At 39.7% G+C, this 19,847-nt stretch overlaps 1 protein-coding gene across 1 annotated transcript in view; it reads left to right on the forward strand.

The window, feature by feature from the left end:
* The window catches only part of bahd1 (bromo adjacent homology domain containing 1), a 34,115-nt gene extending 20,309 nt beyond the window's left edge, over positions 1-13,806 (forward strand). The window contains exons 2-7 of the mRNA XM_005723940.1: positions 391-2,148; positions 6,493-6,902; positions 7,211-7,370; positions 7,495-7,574; positions 10,460-10,551; positions 10,664-13,806. Of these exons, the coding sequence (XP_005723997.1) occupies positions 522-2,148; positions 6,493-6,902; positions 7,211-7,370; positions 7,495-7,574; positions 10,460-10,551; positions 10,664-10,856 (2,562 nt within the window). The 5' untranslated portion in view covers positions 391-521 and the 3' untranslated portion in view covers positions 10,857-13,806. The remainder of the gene's footprint in view (positions 1-390; positions 2,149-6,492; positions 6,903-7,210; positions 7,371-7,494; positions 7,575-10,459; positions 10,552-10,663) is intronic.
* The last annotated feature ends 6,041 nt before the right edge of the window (positions 13,807-19,847 follow it).

The following is a 19,847-nucleotide window of genomic DNA, read 5'->3' on the forward strand; positions in this document are numbered from 1 at the left end:
ATACTTAATTTTAGTGGTCTTAATGTTGTGGTTATCAGCGTGCTGTGATCAAGATAGTGTAAAAGGAGAAAAATTAAATCTAAAATGCATCTAAAAGAAAAAGGGAGAGCAGTCAGAATGCATAATGTGCGTGCAGCGTGTGATGTGCTTTTGGTGTCTGATCCTCTGTCTTGAGCATGAAGCGTATTTGCATGTTAAGGAGAGGGGTTTCCTAAGTGCTCCTATTCTCTGTGGATGTGGAAAATTGACAGCAAACGGAGTAAAACTGGTTGCTACATAATGCATCAGAAGATCCTGTCTGTTACATTAAGTCACTTTCAGGTTCTGCATGAGTAACATCTGTGTGTGGCTTAAGCTTTAATGTTGAATGTCTGATCTGTGTCTTCTCAGAGAGCCATATGGACCCAGATGATGATCCATGATGATATCCACTGAAAGCCCAGTCTGAGCTGAAACCCTCCACCAATCAGAAACCCGTGGATGAAGACAGTTTAGTGAATCTGCTCCCAGACGCTGAGAATATGGTGAAAGCTCAGCGGTGCCAGACGGCGAAATGCAGAAAGCCCAAGAAGGAGAGGGGAAGTAAGGAAAAGCAGGATGGTGTGAAGAAAGGGAGAGGGGGGGTGATTGAGCTGAAGAGGAAGAAAAAGAGGGACAAGAAAGACTTGCACCGAAATAAAAAGAAGAAACTAGCCGTGAGTGATGGAGATGCGTTGGACTGTTGCGTGTTGCTCACCCGTCTGGAGGAGAAAGCAGCTGCTGGTAAAGAGAAGAATGCACTAAAAGCTGGGAAGAAAAGGAGTGTAAAAGTTAAAAAGAAGCAACACTCCATCCAAAGAGGGACCAAACATAGACTCAAGAAAACCTCTGTCGCCAATCAGCAAGTACTGGAACCAAAAAACAACCAATCTGACGCCTTACTCATGATGCCCTCAGCTATGTTTGAGCCCCGCAGAAGGAGAATGGCTTCGCTTAACGCTGAGGCTGTCAACAGCTTGCTGCTCTACAAAGGCGACTCACTCATGGCGAATAACGCAAAGAAATGTCAGCCATCCAACGAAGAGCCAGCAAAAGAGCTCACTAAAACTGAACACGGAGATCAGAAAACCAAAAAAGGTTCTTTGGAAGGGAAAGCAGTCCAAAAAGAGAGACCGAAAAAACAAAAGCGTTCCACAGCTGAGGCTCAGAACATCGACTGGTTGAGTTTGCTTGCACCGACACCTCGGCGTCAAGCAGGCCTCACCGCTGCGACGCTGCTCAAACTCACCAGTGCCCCATATGGGGCCAAACGGCAAAGGAAGGTGGAGTCCAAGCCAGGGAGTAGAAGTGAAGCTGCAGCTACGACTCAGGATGGAATGAGTGGTAAGCCTGTGTGCAAAGGAACAACACACACCAAACGAAGAACACATCCCAAACATGAGGGGCAACTAAAGCACAGAAAACAGGGCACAGAAGATCCAGTCCATTCCCAGGTGAGCCCCGCCATCCAGGAATGCTGCAGTTTGTGTAAGACGGAGACTTTGGATCCGGAGTGGAAGGGTGCCACAGGGGGGCAGGAGTGTGTCAAGCATCCTCTCCACTGTGGCTCTTCTCTGGGATTCTCCTTAAAAACAATCAAAGAGGAGCAGGTGGAGACGGAGGTGTCTTCCTGTTACTGCTGCTCCCAGGAGAGATGTGTCGAGTACTTTCACAGGCTAGCCCTCTTCCTGGATGACAAAACCTTCAAGGAACCAGAGGACGGCTCACTGTCTGAGGTGTTCCACCACCACCATCATCATCACCACCACCATCACCACCACCATTCTGTCGGCCACCCGGCGGCCATAACCATCAGCCCGCACACGTACACCTGTTTCCCAGGCTACTACGTCCATTTCAGCCACCCGGACAACTCCGCCTCCACCATATCACCCCTCGCTTTATGCCCAAGCGGCAGCAAGAGGCCGAAGCTGCTCCCCAGCACGGGTCCCCAACCCTCAGGGATTAGCCATCCAGTGTACTGCTGCACCTCAGTGAAACCGTGCTACGGAGAGCCCTGCAGGATCAACGGCTACTCTGCTTATACCAGTGTGATTCCAGCAATTAACAGAGGAGCGTGCTCCTCTGGCCCCACAGACTGCATCAAATGTAACCACAGCGTAAAAAGAGGTAAGCGGAGATCACACGGTTTAATTTGCAAGAATTCATTTAGTAGAAATTCCAAGTTAATGAGTTACTTATGGCATTTGTACAACCAGAATGACATTTTCCTGTCAAAGTTTGCATCAGTATTCTGTTTCCAAATACAAACTGAGATCAGATTTCTTTTAGGCTTCAGAAAATGCCCTCAAGATTAATAAATGACATTAAAACAGCTGTTTTCACAAGTGGAGTCGTATTTCTGTGACGGGCTCCTTTTATCTAAGTAAGCGTTTTGAAGAAGTATTAAATGTTCGTCAGCACAGTATGGGTATATTATTTTGCATGCAGAGCCCCGCTCATCCAGCTGCCAAAGGAGTACAATGTGCTGAGAATAGCTATTATATGAGCCATTTATATTCTCCCACTTTGGCATGTCACTTGAGTGGGAAGTTGGAAAAAAAAAAAATCAGATAAAGGGCAAGACCCCTTTTGTCTCCGTTTGAATAAAAGTCGTTGGACGGTGAACACGAGGCCTGTGCGGCTGAATACAATTGAGCTGTACGGGCTCGAGTGTCTGCTGTGAGTTTCTGTGTTCAAAGTGAGCGATGTGAGCCTGAACAGGAAAGCACGCTGGGGTTAAACAGTGTCTGAATATGTGGGGGTATGGTTAGAAACACCTGAATGCGATCTCAAAATAACACTAGTTTCACACACGCACTCTCTCTCTGCCACTCTTTGGTCTCTAGCAGTCACAACCAGGTCACGCTGTCTGTGAGGACTTACGCTTTTATCTGCTAGAGAACCAAGTTTAATCTCAGTGGAAATGTTAACTTGGAAAAGAACAGACGTACATAATAGAATAAATAATGGCTGAATTTCATTTGGCTGCTTACTTACTGGCTGCTGGTATTGTGTGTGGGGTGTGTTTGTGTCATACTGTCATGGCTTACTAGGAGACCTAAATAGCACAGAGCCATTGTTAATGTCATTAGTACACTTGTGCTTTTCCTGTTGTGACAAGTATGCTGTCAAAGAGGTCTGTGGTCCACCCACACTGGTGTTGCCACTTTTCTGCCTGAACAGACCTCATTACTGTTTGGGTGTATACACCTCCAGTTTTATTGACAGCTTCCTCGCTCTCTTGCTCATTTTGTGGCATCTTTCGAGGTGTGTACAGCTTAAGCTGCATTTCATTTGGCTAATGGGCCCTCTCGCTTCCCTCACTCGTCTCTTCCTCGAATCTCGGCTTCGCCCAGCGGGGGATGCGAGGAAGGAAATGAGGAAGAAGTGCAAGGATGGAGGAAATGCACGTCTCGAAGTGCTCATTCACCCAAGCATCAGTTTTTAAGAAAAGATGGCAATACCTCATGATTCAGAGTCTCAGCAAATGTGCAGGAGGACCTGCTGTTCATCACATAATGCATGAAAAATACAGATGTCTTATCACTATTATAAATAATACAGACATAAATGTATGTAAGTGCAAGAAAAAGGGCTGGTTGGATGTTTGAACGTCTGAAAATTTTACCTTCTTACTATAAAAAATGAATCAGGATTAGTAATTTGGGAGACAACCAGTGTTGGTCAAGTTACTTGAAAAAAGTAATCAGTAACTAATTACTGGTTACTTCCCCAAAAAAGTAATCCCGTTACTTTACTGATTACTTATTTTCAAAAGTAATTAATTACTTAGTTACTTTTTAAAAACACGATTTACAACCTGAATAGGTGATAAAGCGATAGATCTTTCAGCCCAACTCTACTTTTTCTGCATAATCCATCATACAAAATGTAATCAAATGGAAAAGTCTCTTTTTAAAACTTGTTTTATCAGTTTTAATCTTTTAACTTTATGCATCAAGCAAAAATTTAATTATATGCAACATTCTCTGACTAGAAGAAATTTGTTTAACATGTAAATCTATTTTCTGCACATTCCAGCACATAAAATAAAATATTTTTTGTGTTTACACTCAGTCTTTCAAATAGATGCAAGTAAAACACAGCAGAAAATAAATAAAGTCAAAGACTAGCGGTCCTGTTGCTCTATTTTCACCTGTAAAGCAGGACTACGGTAGGCGGAGGTTTACCCTGGTGCAGGTGTGCCGCGGTCAGTGGAAGAATCCGCGAGTTTCTCTCTGAGTTTCCCATTACGTCATAGCTACTCGGTGCTTGCTTGGAAGTTTAGGGGTTTTTTTTCCACTGTAAAAATAAGTTTTCTTCCCACGCACGATGGACGCTAATGTTTTTGTCACTTTTTATGGAATCAAACTCAAAGTAAGGTCAGTACTTCCACGCTTTAAACGCTGCACGCTCATACTCTCTCCCACAATCATATATAATCCATTGTTGATCTGCACACAGCTGTTGTCACGAACGTCGCACTCGCTTACGTCACTGTCATGAGACATTCTCGCAAAAATTCACGGTTTCAGTAACGCAGTAAGCAGCGTTCATACGGGAAAGTAACGGTAATAGTTTTTGCAATAGTAATCCCTTACTTTACTCGTTAGCTGAAAAAGTTACTGCCCATCTCTGGACACAACGTTCAATCTTTTTATTGGCTGGTGAAAATATGATAAATAAATTCAAGCAGTCTTTGTAAAGCCCCATTCTTGAGCACACAATAAAACTCATCAGACTGCAGAGCTTGTGACAATTACTGATTGGTATACAGTTGTATTTCACAATAACGTAAAACGTGTAGAATACTAGTTGGATCACAAAAACAGTATATATGAGTAGTAGTTTAATCTGAATGGAACAAAATGATGGACTTTCCAGTAGAATTATTAGGACAGCAAAAAAAAAAGTGTTAATGTACTCTCAGGGATTCGATGAATGCAGCAGATGAGGTTCAGATTCAGAAAGCCAACAAATAGGTCGGTCAGCAGAGATTTTGACTTGCCATAGCAGGAAAAGCACAGGTGTAATTGACAACATTAAAAATGACTGGATTCTATTTAGGTGAGCGAGCTTGAAGGATCCTGGTAATCTAATCCTCAGCTGTGGCTTCCTGCCTGGGACAGGGACTGCAGCTGAGCCACTGTTAAGAATATTTCCTGCTATGACAAGTGCACAAATCTGCTGTGAAATGGGTTCATTGATCATCACTTCACCTTAATGTCACCACTGCAGCTGTGTCATGGGAGTGTGCACAACCCCCCTCTCACACAGCAGAATGCTTGTCTTGTTTTTCAGTGCCACTGTAGGAGAAACGTCTAGTTTGTGTGCATGGTAAAGACTATAATTGATCATAATTGAGGCTCTGCCTGTTTGGTTTTTTTGCTACTTCAGCATAAATATTAAGAAACGAAGTATTTGTTGTGCCTCTCGTATCAGAGTTCAAAGTTCTAGGTAACACCTTATGATACGGCTCGCAATTAAGGGCACAATTCCCGGTAATCAAATGGAATTTCTGTGGGTTTTATTTGAAATGATAATGTAATTATATTTATCTACAAATACTTAAAGGTAGGTACACTTGAATGAGGGGATAACAATTCAGGATTTTATAGGAAACAAAGAAATAATTATACTGCAAGTAAATTTCAGCACAGTGTAAATAGTTTTGGGTAGTGTCTTAGGTCATAAGTACACTGTGTTTTTCAAGGCGTTGGCCGTATTATGGAGTGGATTAAGCTTGCCTTTTGGGATCCTTTTTCAATATTCATCATGTTGATGTGCACGATTGATGTTCTCTTATTCAGCTGTTATTTTATTTGATCTAAATGAGAACTGCTCCCCCTCAGCAATTTATAAGAGAAAATAAATAAATAAATAAATACTGTCAAAAATTTGCCTGTGACCTCATCATGATGGACCAAAATCTAACTTAATTTATTTTCTTTTTTTTCCACAATCACTGTTCAAACATCTTTCAGAGTGAGTGTAAAGGAATAAGTGTCCTTGGTGTCTCCTTTCCCATGAAATACCTGTAAAGTACCTGGAAGTTAGACAAGGTTAAGTCACTCCATAATACAGCACGCACCCCGAAAGGTACAGCATACTTACAGTGAAATGATCAGTTACGGCGCCATCAGAAAAGTAGGGCTACCATCTCGCAATGTGACAAATAAACAAAATAAACTAGATTAGGTTGAAGTAAGATAGCTAAAGAAATTTTTTTGCCATTCCAGCCAAGCAGAAACTCTGCTTATGTTGCAGCTGAAGCTTGCTTGCGTGATGTTTCCTGCAGATGTTCATCAGCCACGTGAAAGAGGGCGTAGCATGAAAACAAATGGCGAAGAATAAACTGTGTGTCTTGGCTGCGATTCAAAAGCTGTTATTGCTCTGAAATCTGCATGCAGGGCTCGTTTCAGTACTCTGTATTCATTTCACATTATCGTACCTTTTCTGTTCTTTCCTCAGATGACTACCCAGCAACCATCAATGACCACCACAGCCCCTCCTCTATCCCCATTTGTCCCAGCCCTCGAATCCTTACTGGCTGCCCCGTTCCCACTGTGCCTCCAGCCGGCCAATCAGTGCCCCACATCCAGACTCCGCTGTCTGACCCCAGCCAACCGCAGCCTCCGCTGAAGGTGGCAAAGGAGTGTCCACAGAGTGCCAAGCAGCCCAGCGGGTCAAGGTCTGGCGCGCGCAGCACCGGCAGCATCAGCTCGGCTGTCTGCCCTCTCAACAGAAACAAGAAACAGAAGCTCAGCTGTGCCAGCGACGGAGGGCAAACGGTTGCCAAGCAGCCGAAGAATGGCCGCCAAAAATCCACCAACGGCTGGAGGCCATTTGGCCTGTCCTTTGAGAAGGAGGTTTTCTCTGTGGTATGTAGAGAAAGTCATTTTGGTGCTTTTTGACACAGCCACAATGGCACCACTTTTAATTAGAGCTGATGTAATTTTACTGAAGTGTCCTGAGAGAGTATGGGGGGTGATTCATAACACCTGTTTCACTGTTGGATCAGGGCTTATTCACTATTTTTTACTACATTTTATCCAGCAACCCCGACAACCAAGGCGCAGAAGCCATTCAATACAAATCACATCCTGCAGCTTTTTACTCCACAGCCTCTCAAAGCTTATCAGTTTCTGACTGCTAGAGGAGTCAGTATTTCCTGCTGCTGTGTTCCCAGGGAGAGGACACTTTGGTGCTGAGGAAGTGCTTTGAGGGAGTCCACAGGGACGGGGAGCTGATTAGAGTCAGAGACACTGTTCTGCTGAAATCTGGACCTAGAAAAAAGTCTCTGCCTTACGTGGCTAAGGTCTCAGCTCTGTGGGAAGAGCCAGAGTCAGGTAGTATGCTCGCTGTACGCAGCATTTACTCAGACCACACGAGAAGACGCATTTATGTGGTAATAACTGGTTTGAGAAGTGAAGTTAAAGACGTGCTATGTTTTACTTTTTTTCTTTCCTTCAGGAGAGCTGATGATGAGTTTGTTTTGGTACTACCGTCCAGAACACACACAGGGAGGACGCAACCCCAGCGTACATTGTGAGGTGAGAAGGCTGACGTGTGTTTCTGAAATGCTTTTTTTTTTTAAACCACGGCTTTCTAATAACTGTCAGGGGTAATTATAGACCAGCAAATCTAAAATATAGCTTGTGTCAACTGCAGCATATTCAGCGCCTGTAATCATGGCTATTAGTGATGCACAGGTCGAGCCAGTTCACGTACGTTTAATAGAAAGCATCACCGGTTCTGGCGGGAGGAGTTAAATAACTCACAGAAACACTATGTGCAATATGCCAGGCTCTGATTACTACCTTCGTGTCTCCTTTATCTGCATATCTCTCCTTCTCTGAGACATACACTGAAAGGCTCAAGTCCTCCTATGGCCTAACAAAGCTATAAAGTAGCCCAAATGTCTATTAAGATGGGAGAACAAGAGGATCAAAGAGACTCTCTGATACCTTAAGTGCTCATATAATATCCTTTTAATGCTGCTATGATCATTCAGCGCTGCTGAAATTGCACCAGAGGCCAATCCGCTGCCTCTATAACAAAGTATTTTAGGGGAAACTTGACTTTAGGTCCACATTTTACTGTTTGGTGAAACACACTCTACTCAGAAGCTACAGCGATATATAATTCGAGGTCATGTAACTTTAAACGGCCTTGCTTTGTAGTGCACTGCGAGGAAGTTTGGAAAATCCTGCCTGCTGCATGATCCATAATAATCTGCATAATTATTTAAACTGCATAATTTCCATGTAATTTTTACTCGCCTCTTTGATGCAGTTCTAGTAGCTAGATCCAATGGAATTGTAAAATTAGTGTTGGCGCGGTTAAGGTTACGGCACGGTTCAAGGTGGATCCAGGTGTTTGACTGACACATATTATTGTGGGTTTCCACACTCTAGCAGGTTGAGTGCTGTGATTTTAAAAAAAGGGGAAAAAATTGTAATCCATGCTTAACTAATGGCTGTAATGTGTGCTTCGTGCTGGCTTTCTAAACCAGAAGAGATTTTAGATACTATTAATGAATATAATGACTCTTATTATAGTGTTAAATGTGTTTTCTATTGTCAACAACACATGTTATGTAAACTTTAAAACACAGAAAGAAAGGGAACACGCTAAAATGCTTCTCTAATTATCCAAAACCTGATGATGTAGTTTATTTTAAATCCTGCTGATTTAATATTTAAAAAATGCACTAAATGTGTATTAATCCAGGGCTGCAGATTGTTCCCAAAAAGTATGCTGTCTACTTCTGTTAAACCACCAGCTGCTTACAAAGTACAGTGAACGGTGTTTTAGGAAAAATACAGCAGTGTATTTATAGCAGGCTGTAAGCTGTTTCTCACTCAAATACCAGTGTAAGGTGTTCACCTTCACTCTCATTGGCTCATTGTCTTGCCCAAGGACATTAAGTATATTTCTTTGTATTGGGACACCTTGAACTGTGTTACAGAATAAGAATAACCATTGTATCAAAGCAATGAATGCACAGTTGTACAGTACAGTGCAAAAGTCTTAAATCATCACTATTTTTTGTAAAATTTTGCTATGAAATTATTTATCACTGCAAAGATTTCTTATGCAAACTTACATGGAAATACAACATATAAGGAAAACATATAGTTTGGATAATTTTAACAAGCTTTAAAGTCAATATTTGGAACTCTCTTATCCAAGCTTTCCTGTCATTTCTTTAAGCGGTCTTTAGGAATAGTTCTCCAGGCGTCTTGAAGAACATTCAAAGCTCTGTTTTGTATGTTTGCTGCCTTTTGTTCCGTTACAGATGGCTCTTTTCTCTTTTGGCCTTTTCCTTCTGTTTCCCCTTCTTAAGACTGGCTTCTTGACAGCCACCGTTCCCCTGAGACTATTTCTGATGAGGCTTCAGTGAACAGTAAAGCAACTATGGGGCCAGATTAATCTCTGAGGTCCTGGGTCAGGTCCTTGCTTTTTTCCTTTTTCTTAAGGACTTTCAGAGACTGTTCACCTCCTACCACTTTTTCCTTTGTCCTCCCATTGTGCAATTTACTCAGATTTTTTTAAGGACACATTGCACTGCACCGAGCAGAGGCACATCAAGTTTTTGGCTAATAGCTCTTTGGAAATCACCTTGTTGGTGCAGAAGTACTATTTTTATACCTGTCAGTGTGGGTTATTCTTGGCTTTTTTCACATCTTCAACTAAGAAAATTGGAACAAATTATATGTTTTTGCAATAAGCAGATAGTAACAAAGTGACTGAAGATAACATTTAAAGCGGGTCTTTGTTAACTTTCTGTTATGTGTAAATACAACAATGGTGTATCTCTTGAGTTAGAAGTCTTTTTATTGCAGTGTTAAGTAACTCATCAAACAACAACAACAAAAATTCCTCTGTAAATGGTCAAGTGAAAAAGCAGCTGATGTACAAAGAAAAACTTTGGAAGACCTTCCTAAAGCCTGGAAAACCTTTGCTGAAGATAAATCTGACTCCTTAGAAGCAAAAGATAAAGAAATGAAAGGTGGCTTAACACTTTTGCACAGCACTGTACGCTCGCGGACGGAACGCGTCTCTATTGTGTTCACGTCCTGATGTCAGTAATCTCCCAGAGGAACGAGTTCAATTCACTGTCTAGAAACATTAAACCACATGAAGTCTGTCGACTCTCAGCGTGCGCTGACAGACAACAAACACATCAGAGCAGCAGTGTGAGAACGGGAACACGGCTTTGTCACAGAGGATGACGTAAAGCATCTTTCTCTGCAAATCTGGAAGTGAGGGTGAGGCAGGAGGGATTGTTTAAAATTTAGAAGAGAGATTTAGTTTTTAAAGTCCCACCCGCTACTTTTTTCTTTTTTTTCTTTCTACATGTAAGAGGATATCATGATGGGGTTTGTTTGTTTGGGCTTTTTTGTATGGATCTAACCCGAGTGTCTTTCTCTAGAATGAGGTCTTTGCATCCCGTCACCAGGATGTGAACAGTGTGGCCTGTATCGAGGACAAATGCTATGTCCTAACATTGGCACAGTATTGTCGGTAAGCAGGAAAGCATTTTTACTTTCTGTCGTGTTCTTAATTTCAGGTAGTTTTGAGCCATTAGGGGTGTTTTTGAGGTCAGTTTCTCATGTTGTGTTTGTTTCCTGTCCAGATTTTGTGCCTTGGTAAAACGCCGTAGAGAAGGCGTCAGCGACAGCGCCGCCTCCCTTGTAGTGCCCCCTGTTGTTGGAAACGCCATGCCCACCCACCACTGTGTGCCCGATGACACTGACCCAGAGCTGGTGTTTTTCTGTCGACACGTCTACGACTTCCGCTACGGACGCCTCCTCAAGAACCTGCAGTAGTACCTGACGAGGCATGACATCACATTACACCCCGGTTTCATCTACCACAGATTCTCACTGGCTGCCTCCGTGAGAGAGGAACTGGAGTTTCGGACGACGGCTTGACAGCTTATTTTCTTTTCAGTCTCTCATTCATGCTTACATGTCACACATTTATTAAGTAAACTAATGGTTTGACGTAATATATAAGAGTTGCTATGGCAGTGTAAATCTTTTTCTTTTATCATACATGGCTCTCTGGTGTTGTAGCAGCTGTGTGAAGAACCTGGAACGTACTCTGCTGTAGAAAAAGCTACTGTAGCTCTTAGAAATGTGAAATTTGATTAGATTGCCGAGAACTCGATGTTTCATGTGAATAATGCTACTATCTGCCTGACAGACAACAGATAACACAAAGTATCTTGATATGCCATAGATAATGAAAATATGTGGCATATTGTGCCACACCGGATGGTGCAGCTGAAGACTTAATCACATCTTTTTTTCCACTCAGTTTATTTCTGCTGCTTTGAGCTGCACTGAGTCCATTTGATAGTGAAAACATGGCGTTTTCTACTGACACGGCATATAGAAATCTTACTGTAATGCAGCTGTGTTCATGCTGTTCTGAGAAATAGTGATAGTCTGGGAAATGTGCTTGCTTGTGATAAATAAGAAGGAATCAGTTTCATGTCTGTTTAATCAAAATGAAATAATCACCAGCAGCTGGTTAGTATAGCTTAGCATAAAGTCTAAGTCTGACTCTCGGGGCAATGGTCGGATACTATATATGTAATTAGCAGCTGTCAAGGGCAAGAACACCTGTTCTGTCAGAGGTTTATCGACTGCATGCGACTACAGATCAGTTTTAAAGAAGCTAGGTGTGTTTCAGTAAATCAGCAATCCCTATTTTCCCCCCTCTAAATGCATGCAGTCGAAGCATGCTCAAACATGATTGGTTGATAGAACCTGGGCTACAAGCAGACTACAAATATCTGCATACATATCTTTTTGGAGCGATTGTGCTAAGCTAAGCTTAATTAGCTGCTGGCTCCAGCTGTGTGCTTACAACGTATACAGAGAGTGTTCTCATCCAAATCTCAGCAAGCAAGCATGTGAGGAAGTTTCCCAAATATTGAAATTGACATTTTTGTCTAATGGTGATTGATTTTGGAGAGCTTTGCAGCGCGCCCCAAAGATAGCCATGAAAGACATTCTCAGTCAAACGGTTTGATTGAATCTAATTAGCAGTGAAAAAGTATAACAAGAGTGAGCAATTAAAGGTTTTTTGGCTTCTTCTCTACTTAAGTTTTGAGAGAGATGCAGGTTTTATTCCGTATCTGTATCTGTAGTGAAGACACGGGCATGCTAACCGCTAAAAGACAGCGAGAGTTTAGTTTGCTTGCTTTCACATTGCGAGGATCAGCCGAGCATTAAAGGGGATTTTTGTTATGCCAATGCCGAGGAATATTTAACTTTTTCAAAGCTGTTTACCAGAGGTGTGATTTGACTCCGGTGTCAGCGTACTGTATATTTGCATTTAAATATCTGGATGGGTGTCTGTTAGTGGCAGATGGCATCAGTTAGTCACGTATATTCTTGTTTCTTCACTGATGAGCTGGTGAATAATGTAGTCAGTGTAGCATTTAGATCTGTGATGATGATTCGTTCCTATGTTTGAGAAAAGATATGTATTTATGTCTGTACTGAGAAAATATATAATTTATTTTCAAAAGATCATTTTAAAGAGTTTTAGATGAGTGGCTTGCATTCCTGATTAGAAAGGAGGCTGACGATGTCTCTCCGTAGCTGCACTGTATAAGTGTGAGAGTCTTTGCAGCAGTATTTCTGTGTTTCAGCTCGCTTACCCAATACAAGCTCGTGCAATTTTGCTTTGAGACACTGAAGTAGGCAATAGGCAGATTTGACGACACATATGGAGTATTTGGAAGGATCTCAGATGCGGTTTGAAGGACATGCGCTAACATGTGACCAGAGATGCTAAACCTTGCAGGACCAAAATGTACCCTGGCCTTTTCCAGCTTCCTGTCATCCTCCTTTTCATTTCCCCTGAGATGGTGAAGCTTTGCCTCTTCACCTTTAAATGCCGATTGCTTCACTGATTTTAACTTACCATTAGCCTGTGCCCTGGATCTTTGCTGCCTTATAGAACATTCCCAGCCTTTTATTTAGTAACGTGTATTGATCACAGTCTGGAGTTATGAAGCTAGTAAGTGCGCTGATCTTGATTCCTAGATGCTTGACATGTATTTCAGTGTTACCTGTGATCTTATGTGACCTGAAAGTCCATCTTAATCAACATTTTTATTGAGAGTGATGTTTGGTATCAAACTACTTAACTAGTTGAGAGTAGATGAGGATTTTTTTTTTCTTTTTTTGGAGAAACTAACTTTTTACAGAGTGTGGTATGACAATACTGACAATTCTTTCATATCAGTACTTTAAATATAAAGCAGAAGCTAGTTAGCTTAGCGATCTATAACGCTTGGAAGTGGGAGCGGGCGGTAGAAAGCCAGATGCACCCTTATCATCTGTGAGCATAATAGGTAACATTATGTATGTAATTTGTTTAGTCTGTATAAATCAAAGTGTTATAACAAATTTCTTGTTAGCAAATTTTGTGTTGTTTTTGGTTTTATGCTAGGCTAAGCTAAGCTAACCAGCTGGTTACGGATTCATTTCTTACATGCAGACCTTAGAGCATTCTGCCATTGAGGAAAAAAAAAAGTTTTTTTGCCATCCATAAGTCACAATTTGGGGTTATTATGCCATTCAATTCAATTCAAGTTAAGAATCTTAACATTTTAATTTATTAATTCAAAAAATATCAGAAAATAACTCAAAATACTTATAAAAAACACCTTCAAACTTGAAGTTAGGTCAAAACTTTGAGATAATAATCCACTTTTTTTTTTTTTTTTACTTATGGATAGCCAAAAACATATATTTTTAAGTGGCATAAACAAGCTTCCATACTGTTTTTTTTGTTTTTTTGTTTTTTGGTAACTCTCCACAAGAAAGCTTTGTTCACAAAATGTCAATCACCTGGGGCCAAGCAGCAATGCAAAATTTGGCACATTGATTGGTGTCACTGATTGTTTTATTCTTTTCATATCACAGCCCATTGACTATTTGTGCATTATATTATATATGCCTGTTTTTGTTTGTTTGTTTGTTTGTTTTTTTAGATTTATGGTCTTTATGAAAAGCCAAGCAGGATATCTTACCATAACTTTGATTTATCCATGCAAAGATCAGTATGTGGATTTGGGACCCCATTTGAAGGAAACATTAAAAAAAACTTGCCCATTGATCATTGGAAGCATTCTAATAAATAAATTCTTCTTTCTCTTGCAAGTCCCAAAGCTAACCACTTTACTGGAATTTTTCCCAGGTACAAATTCTTTGCAATCCTAACCAAAATTGTCAGTCTTCAGACCGAATATCAAAAGATTTACCAGATGGATTTTCAATTTCTCAAACTGCTTTTCTGACAGAAAGTGGAATCTCATCTCAGCTACCGTTTCACATAATGACACGAAATTTCATTTGGGGACTTTTCATGATTTTTGCTACAATAAGAAAAAGAAAAAAGCCACGTTTTATACTCATATCAAGAGGTTGTTGTGACTTTGTCCTGCTAAACCGCTTGGCTCCCTCCTCACTGCTTTAACTTGGTAGTTTAAGCCTTCCTGAAAAACATAATAGTTAGCTTGATTTGTATCATTTCTTATAAACATTAATTGATGCAAGTCATCATGGTGAATAAACTGTGTCAAAATGTCCAGAGAAGCTTCCCTAAACCACGTTATCATAATAAACCTCTCAGTGTATGTTTAATAAGTTCCATAAATACAGATAAAAAGACATTCGGACAAACATACTCACACTCAACACGATAACACAAGGACATATGAGCTGACTAAGCTGCTGATCTACATGAAGGAGGCGTTACACCTGACCTACAAGCACAGTAGTATTTGATAGTCAAAATTTTAGGTGGGGTATCACTTTAAAATGCCCACATGCCACCTACATCTCCTTTGCTCCTTATCCTCTGTAAGTGGCATAGACATTTTTTGTTTGTTTGAATTTAGAAATAATTTAAATAGATGTCTCATATTCATTTATTTCTGTTTATTTCAATTCATCTGAATTTAAAACTATTCCATGCTATTTTAATATGTCCCGATGACTTAAATATTATCATGTCTTTATTCAACAAACGTTTTAAAAAAAATCCTGAATATTGCTTGATGGTGTATGAAGTATAGCCAACTTGAATCAGGTGAAAATATTTGGTTTGATTTGGTTCAACAACTTAAATCCAGAATTAGAAAACCACACCGCGCACATTTTATGGCCTTAGGAATCACTCAGCAAACTAATTATGTTTAATCAAGATGTGTGATGCTTGTGTCTTAATTGGTCCTCTGTGCCTGTTCCCATTATCCTGTATTACATGTATTCCAAGAATTTTCCACAAAGAAAAGTACAAATAGTTACTGTAGTTTTTGCGTACCTTTCAAATGCCTTTCACTTTTCATCAGATGACACAGTTCTTGGTATTGAGCTTGAATCACCACAAAGAAATGCTTTCACCAAAAAGACTAAGACTAAAAGAGGGCAGGGGATTAAACCATGAATTGAACTTCATTCCCAGGTGTACTTCTTCTGTGAATTTGTTTGTTTCTTTGCATGGCTTTTTTTTTTGGAAATATCTTGGAAATATTAATCACAGCACAGATTATTTGTATGGTTTCAAATGGACCTGTAATATAAGAAAAATATTTAATTGTAATAAATAATATATGAGTTTGAACACGCTTCTGAGTTTTTATTACCTACACATATGTTATTATGGATGCAGTAATGCTTCTTGCCCACATGGTGGCCCACTTGGACAATTTTTTAAAAAAAATATCTGATTTGTTTTTCAATAAATTAAAAAGTCATTGCAATAATCAAAGCACAGACTTACTAAAAGGTTTCAGAGATAAATATTAATGTGTAACATGCATATGTGGAAAAAGGTAAACACACAAACCTACATAATCATGGCTGATCTCGTCTCTTTCAGTCTTTTTTTTTTCTTTACATCAGTTTTTATTGCATATTTGATTTGATTTGATTGGAAATCACAAGTAAAATATTTTTTACCATGCATAAAAATAATTTAGCCTCAAATCTTTCTCTTTTGTTTGTGCTTTTTGTTTCATTCAATCCCCTTTTTCAACTGAACTGGATACAAGCCCTTTTGTCTGTTGTGCTGCATAGATCAAGATGGAAAAGACAAGACAGGCAGCATCTCGAAAGGAGCCATGAGGAGATATCAGTCATCTAACTTCGATAATTAGGCTTGTGATGAATATGCATGATGCCTCTGGCACAGCTAAATTTGGTTCTGAGATTTTAAATGGCATGAGCAGGTAAGTGATTTGCATCTGTAACAGCAAGCATGTGTGAGTCAGAAAGCTCATCTGCTTCAGCTCACACACTGGGCTATTTAGTGTGATTACATGTCTGTGTGAATGGCATTTATATAGTCATCAGTCTGTATATGATGTGAATTCTCAGTGGTTGTGCAGCAAATTCCTGTTATGACTATGTTACTGTCTTTACTGAATATCTGGACTGACTGTCAGTACAAGATTTATGGTTCCCAAATAAGGCTTAATGCAGTTAGGGAGAGAAATCAGTGGATCTGAAGCAGTTAAATATTAGGAATAAATAGTTTTAGTTTCAAATACACACACAGAGTCAGAAAGGTTTGAAAGGTAATGGATAGACACTTATTGGGTTAAAGCAGCTACAAGTACTAAATTACCAGTTAAATTGCTTTGCAAATAGCACTAGAAATGATTTGTTAGTCAAATGCGAAGCAGTCGAAACAAAAGGGATAAATATAGCTGAACAATTATATGGTGAAAATGTCTAAAATTGACACATTACCAGTTAAAATAGAAGTAGAAAAGGCACTAATTAAATAGGAATGAGAAAATCTGTGGACTCATGGGTCTCTTTCAAGAAACAACTAAAAACCCATCTTTGTAGACTAGCATTTAGTTAACTCTTTTTTTCTCTTTTTTTACTGCTCTGGCATTTTGTTGTGAAGCACTTTGTGATCTTTGACTTGAAAGGTGCTATACAAATAAAATTTTACTTGGTGTTAGCTCCCGCTGAGATATCGTATCACTTCATGTTCCTATTAAAGCACACAGTGGTGTTTTATGTAGCCTGTTTAATTAAAAAAACAACCTTTAGATAACAACATAGTGTCATATCCAGGTGCTTTGTCTAGAGCACACTCTGCTGAATCACCTGCTATTTATATTCACAGTATTCTGTCTGTAAGAATTCGATAGCTTAGCTTAGCTTGTAGCTGAGTCACTAGCAACATGGTTTTTTTCACCTGTCCCTTACACACTTTCCTGTGTAGTAGCAGCTGTTAAGCTTATTGTTGTTGTTAAGCTTCCTTATTACAAGCATCATGTTAGTTTTAAATGTAGCCTGTTTACCGTTCTGGAGGACAGGCTCTGTACTATGGAAAATTCTGAAGCTAGCCACCAACGATAGCAGATTGTCTGGGCCTGGTAGATTTCTTTAAATAACAATTTACGTTAGGGTATTGACACCCAGTTACGTCAGTCGGAGGTCACTAAAATTCATAGTGAACAGGTGTGTAGTTTTGCCAGAACAATGTCTCTCGGACTGTAGTTTTCTCTGGTCTTCTCTGGTGTCCAGGAAAACTCTTTAAAGATAACTGAAAGATTTTCTGGGAAAAAACAGGTCATGTTATGAGAGATGTCCGCCATAACATTTTGGATGCAGCACTCATTTGTAGAAATCTGACTAAATTTGATGACCCCCAAAAACATGACTATCCAGAGTTGGGACCAGAAAGCAGAGTTGATCCAAAATGCTGCAGCAAGAGTACTGACAGGGACTAGAAAGAGAGAGCATAATCTCCCAGTTGGCTTTTCTTCATTGGCTCCCTGTTAAATCCACTCAAATTTCAAATCCTCTTCTTCACATACAAGGTCTTGAATAATCATAACAATAATAATTGGGCATTTAATCATTAGTAATTATTCATCTCTGGTTGTCTTATGTCTTTTGTCCTGTCTTTCTCATAGTGGACATTTATTTGTTGGGGTATTCTCTGTATTATTATAGGGTCCTGAAATACAGTATAAAGCACCTTGAGGCAACTGTTGTTGTGATTTGGCGCTATATAAGTAAAATTTAACTGAACTGAAAGAAAGTGAAAATTGGAAGGGCAAAAAGTTGAAAGAGTCAAACACATGTTGGCAGTATTTAATTTATAGAAGCTGACAAAACTCCGTAATAAAAGGTTGTGTGTTAAAACAGTTTTTTTTTGTTTGTTTGGTTTTTTTTGTGTCCCGTTTGGATCTTTAGCCATCAGAATTGTTGTCTTAAGGCCAAGAAAGATGCCAAGCGGATTTATTTTACCAAGTGGATCATCATGGCCTTGCCATATTGGTCCATTTGATTGACCTTTATTATAATTATGAATTTATTTTATTTTCGGTTGCTACAAACAGGACAGACATGACTGGGGGATAGGACAGGGAGAAAGAATGAAAGAAAGAGAGGGAGAGAAAGAAAATCAAAGGGGAGAAGATGTGGTAAAACAGTTTAATCATAATGGATCGAGTACCATGCAAAAGTCTTGATCTGCCTATATTCTGCTAGGACAATAAAAAATAGGCAAATGATTTATTGAAACATGTAAAAACATACATAGAAATGCAATATATAGACAAAAACTGAGTTTGTACAGCTCTACTGAGTTTGAACTTTAGTGTGACCATCTTTATTCTTCAACACAGCCTGAACACCTTTATGTAAGTTTTCTTGTCATTTCTTCAATGGTCTTCAGGAATAGTTATCTGGGACTTCCAAGCTCTTCTTTGGAAGTTGGTTTGTTCCTTTCTCTGTCTGATCCCACAGCACTTCAAAAACATTGACATCTGGGCCCCAGGTGAAGTTAGTCCAAGAATGAAACTACTCCACTGTGTATTTTTCTATTCAGGTGTCCTTGCACTGCACTGGCAGTGTGTCTGCGTTCATTGTCATGCTGAAAAATGAAGCTATTGTCAACCAGGCGCTTTCCATGTGGTATTGCACGGTGAGTCAAAATCTGACAAAGACAATGGATAAAATTGTTCTCCAATAATTTGAACTTTTTTGCTTAAAAATCATCACATTAAACTAATTTACTATGCTTAAATGTCTTTTTCCTCCCCGGCTATTTGAATCACAAAAATATTTTAAAAGCTAAATCTTAGTGAGTAGTTGAAATTGTTCAAAATGTACAGTTGAACTTGATATTTTGCCAAAGTAGCTGTAAGTTAGTACAAATGTAAACTTTACAAACCCAGTCTAATTATTTAAATGAAAAAAGGACTTGAGTATAGGTATAAATTAGTACGTAGATGAATCAAAGCTTGGTACAGCCTGACTTAGTCACACCTTTTACGATAACAGGCAGGTAAGCTGTAGTCAATCACAAAAATGACCATTTAAGAAACAAGATCAAAGTAAAAAATGCTTTTTTCTCTAAATTTTCTCCAACAAAAGATTTCCCCTCGTCCCAAAACTGTCCAGAAAGGTGAAGCAATTGCCTCAAATGGGATTTCCTTACTATATATCTTGTCAGATAGCTGCAAGAAATGTGGTAAGAGCAAGTGGATTTTGCTCGAGGTCCTGAGGTGTTTAAATTACACACCTGTAAGGCTTTCCGCTGCCTGACTCAATCCAATTTTGCACTGCTGTCGTGTCTTTTGAACCTTTGTAGTGTTCTACACTCTGATGTACTGACTCACAGGCACAGGGGCTTCATCTTCTGGAAAGTTCCAGATTATTGAGGCAATTGGTCTTGAGTTGATTCTGCTGAGGGGCAGATTCTCCCAGAATTTATTCAGAGCCTGTTTTTCCTGCTGCTGTTATATCTCTGCAAAATCCTCT

The sequence above is a fragment of the Pundamilia nyererei genome, unplaced genomic scaffold (genome assembly GCF_000239375.1).
Source record: "Pundamilia nyererei isolate P.nyererei 1_Seehausen unplaced genomic scaffold, PunNye1.0 scaffold00010, whole genome shotgun sequence".
Classification (NCBI taxonomy): Eukaryota; Metazoa; Chordata; class Actinopteri; order Cichliformes; family Cichlidae; genus Pundamilia; species Pundamilia nyererei.